The sequence below is a fragment of the Nicotiana tomentosiformis genome, chromosome 2 (assembly GCF_000390325.3).
Source record: "Nicotiana tomentosiformis chromosome 2, ASM39032v3, whole genome shotgun sequence".
In the NCBI taxonomy this organism is placed as follows: Eukaryota; Viridiplantae; Streptophyta; class Magnoliopsida; order Solanales; family Solanaceae; genus Nicotiana; species Nicotiana tomentosiformis.
In genome coordinates this window covers 125349408-125351825 of record NC_090813.1, presented here as the reverse complement: position 1 = coordinate 125351825, position 2418 = coordinate 125349408, and the positions used below count along the sequence as shown (strand labels likewise).

Sequence of the window (2418 nt, the reverse complement as noted above, 5' to 3'; positions counted from 1 at the left end):
ATTCATTTTCATAAGGCGTAGATATTTTTTTTCTTTTTCTTTTTCCTTTTTAACTCTTCTCCTTTCCATTTGTATATTTTTCCCCACCCACCCTGCACTCGCGGACAAAAAAAGGAAAAGAATACAAAAGAAAAGGAGAACCATAAATTTCAAGTACCGGTCTCTTTGAATCCACTAGTTGGTAAACGGTCTACCTTAATTTTCGTTCCTTATTTCAAGCTATGGATGCAAATAATCTCAAGAATCAATATATAAAGAATGCTATGTGAATGTAAACAAGTCGTGAAATAAGAAGCCATAATGTTATAGGGAACATCTTGAGTTTGGTCTACGACGATCAGCCATCACCCCTACTAACATACCGAGACCATAGACCAAACTCTCGGATAGCTTCCCACCAAAAAAAGTAAAATACTTACAAAACAAAACCCAAAAAAATTATGGGAATCTCAAAAACAAAAATCAATGGGCTTATTGTCCTCTTATTCTTCACATTTGTCGCAGTAGGGACAGCAGTGCCAGACAACAGCACAAGAAGGCACTTGTCCAAAAAATACAAAGGACCATGTGTTGCTGCAAATCTTATTGACAAATGCTGGAGATGTGACCCTCGTTGGGCTGATAATCGCCAAAAATATGCTGATTGTGCCATGGGTTTTGGCCGTACTGCTATTGGAGGAAAAGGTGGAAGGATTTATGTAGTCACAGATCCTTCTGACAACAACGTCGAAAATCCCGTGCCAGGTACTGCTCGACAGTCTGTAATATGCATGAAAACGTAATTGTATCACATCAAAATGCAATCACGTATATATACGTTCATGATATAATGGTTTCGTTATATCCCGAAGAGATTTGTCGGTATTTTTTCAAATAGTATGGATGCAATATTTCAATGAGAAAAAAATATTATAACGTCTCAAAGTCTTTTTTCTTATTTTCTATTTGTTTAATTTGCAAAACAGGTACCCTAAGGCATGCAGTGATCCAGAAGGAACCCTTGTGGATCATATTCTCAAAACATATGAAAATTAAGTTGAACAGGGAACTGCTTATGCAAAGCTACAAAACCATTGATGCACGTGGACACAATGTCCATATTGAAAATGGAGCTGGAATTAAGATGCAAGGTGTAAACAACATTATTATCACTAATCTTCACATTCACAATATTGGACCTTCTTCTGGTGGCATGATCAGGGACTCAATAGACCACATAGGTATCAGGGGTGCAGATGAAGGAGATGCTATTAGCATCTTCGCGTCTCATGATATTTGGATCGACCACGTGTCGATGTCACGTGCCGCGGACGGGCTCATCGACGCCGTCCAAGGATCAACGGGTATTACTATCTCCAATTGCCACTTTACTGACCACGATAAAGTAATGTTGTTTGGTGCAAATGATAATTACCTCGACGATAAGAAAATGCAAATCACATTAGCGTACAACCACTTTGGTAAGAGGTTGGATCAAAGGATGCCAAGGTGCAGGCTTGGATTTTTCCACCTTGTCAACAACGATTACACCCATTGGATGAGGTAATGTTAGCAAATTTGTTTTTAAATATAAATAATATAAGTGAAAGCATGTTTTACATGGTTCGGGCTTTAATTTTCGTGTTCTTCTTTTATATTTTTTCAACAGGTACGCCATTGGCGGTAGCAGTGAAGCAACAATCATTAGCCAGGGTAATCGTTTTATTGCTCAACACAATGTTGATATTAAAGAGGTGACACACAGGGAAAAGGCACAAGAATCAGAATGGAGACACTGGACTTGGTTATCACGAGATGATGACATGCAAAATGGTGCATTCTTTAGAACTTCTGGTGATCCAAATGCACTAAGCAAATTCAAGAACCTCAATTTGATGCCAGCAGAACCATCTTACAGAGTTGGAATTCTTACTAAGTTTTCAGGATCACTCGGTTGCACAGTAGGACGCCCATGCTAGTTACACAATTCATTTAATTATTTCAAATAAATAAGCTTAAACTTCTATATAAACCTCTAACCACCCCATTCACCAAAACCAAAAGAAAGGGAAATGTCACATTTTTATATAGATATCAACTATTGGGAAATGGTCGAGAGGATTATCTGTAACTTAATTTAACTTGTTAGGTAAGGTTGTAATAACACTTTCTTTGTGAAATATAAGTTCGTTTTTGTATCTTCTATATTCAATAATGTTAAGCCACTTCTTTATTAATTGATAGCAATTTTTACTTCATGGATCATCAGTAAAACCGCTTCTCTTATTATTATTTTTCATCTTTTCTCGACTTCATCCTCTTTTTTGTTGGACATGTTACGGGCGTAATGTCATGCCAGGCTTCAACTACTGCGTGCATTCTAGTAAATTGTACAAACAAGTATTTGTTGACTTGTCTCACTGGAATGAATTTTGAATG

General features: G+C 37.1%; 1 protein-coding gene across 1 annotated transcript; it reads left to right on the top strand.

The window, feature by feature from the left end:
- The first annotated feature begins 279 nt into the window (after nucleotides 1–279).
- On the top strand, nucleotides 280–2177 carry LOC104085380 (pectate lyase-like). Its single transcript, XM_009589393.4, has 3 exons — nucleotides 280–744; nucleotides 966–1542; nucleotides 1649–2177. The coding sequence occupies exons 1-3, from the start codon at nucleotides 441–443 to the stop codon at nucleotides 1956–1958; spliced, it is 1191 nt and encodes a 396-aa protein (XP_009587688.1). The 5' UTR covers nucleotides 280–440; the 3' UTR covers nucleotides 1959–2177.
- The last annotated feature ends 241 nt before the right edge of the window (nucleotides 2178–2418 follow it).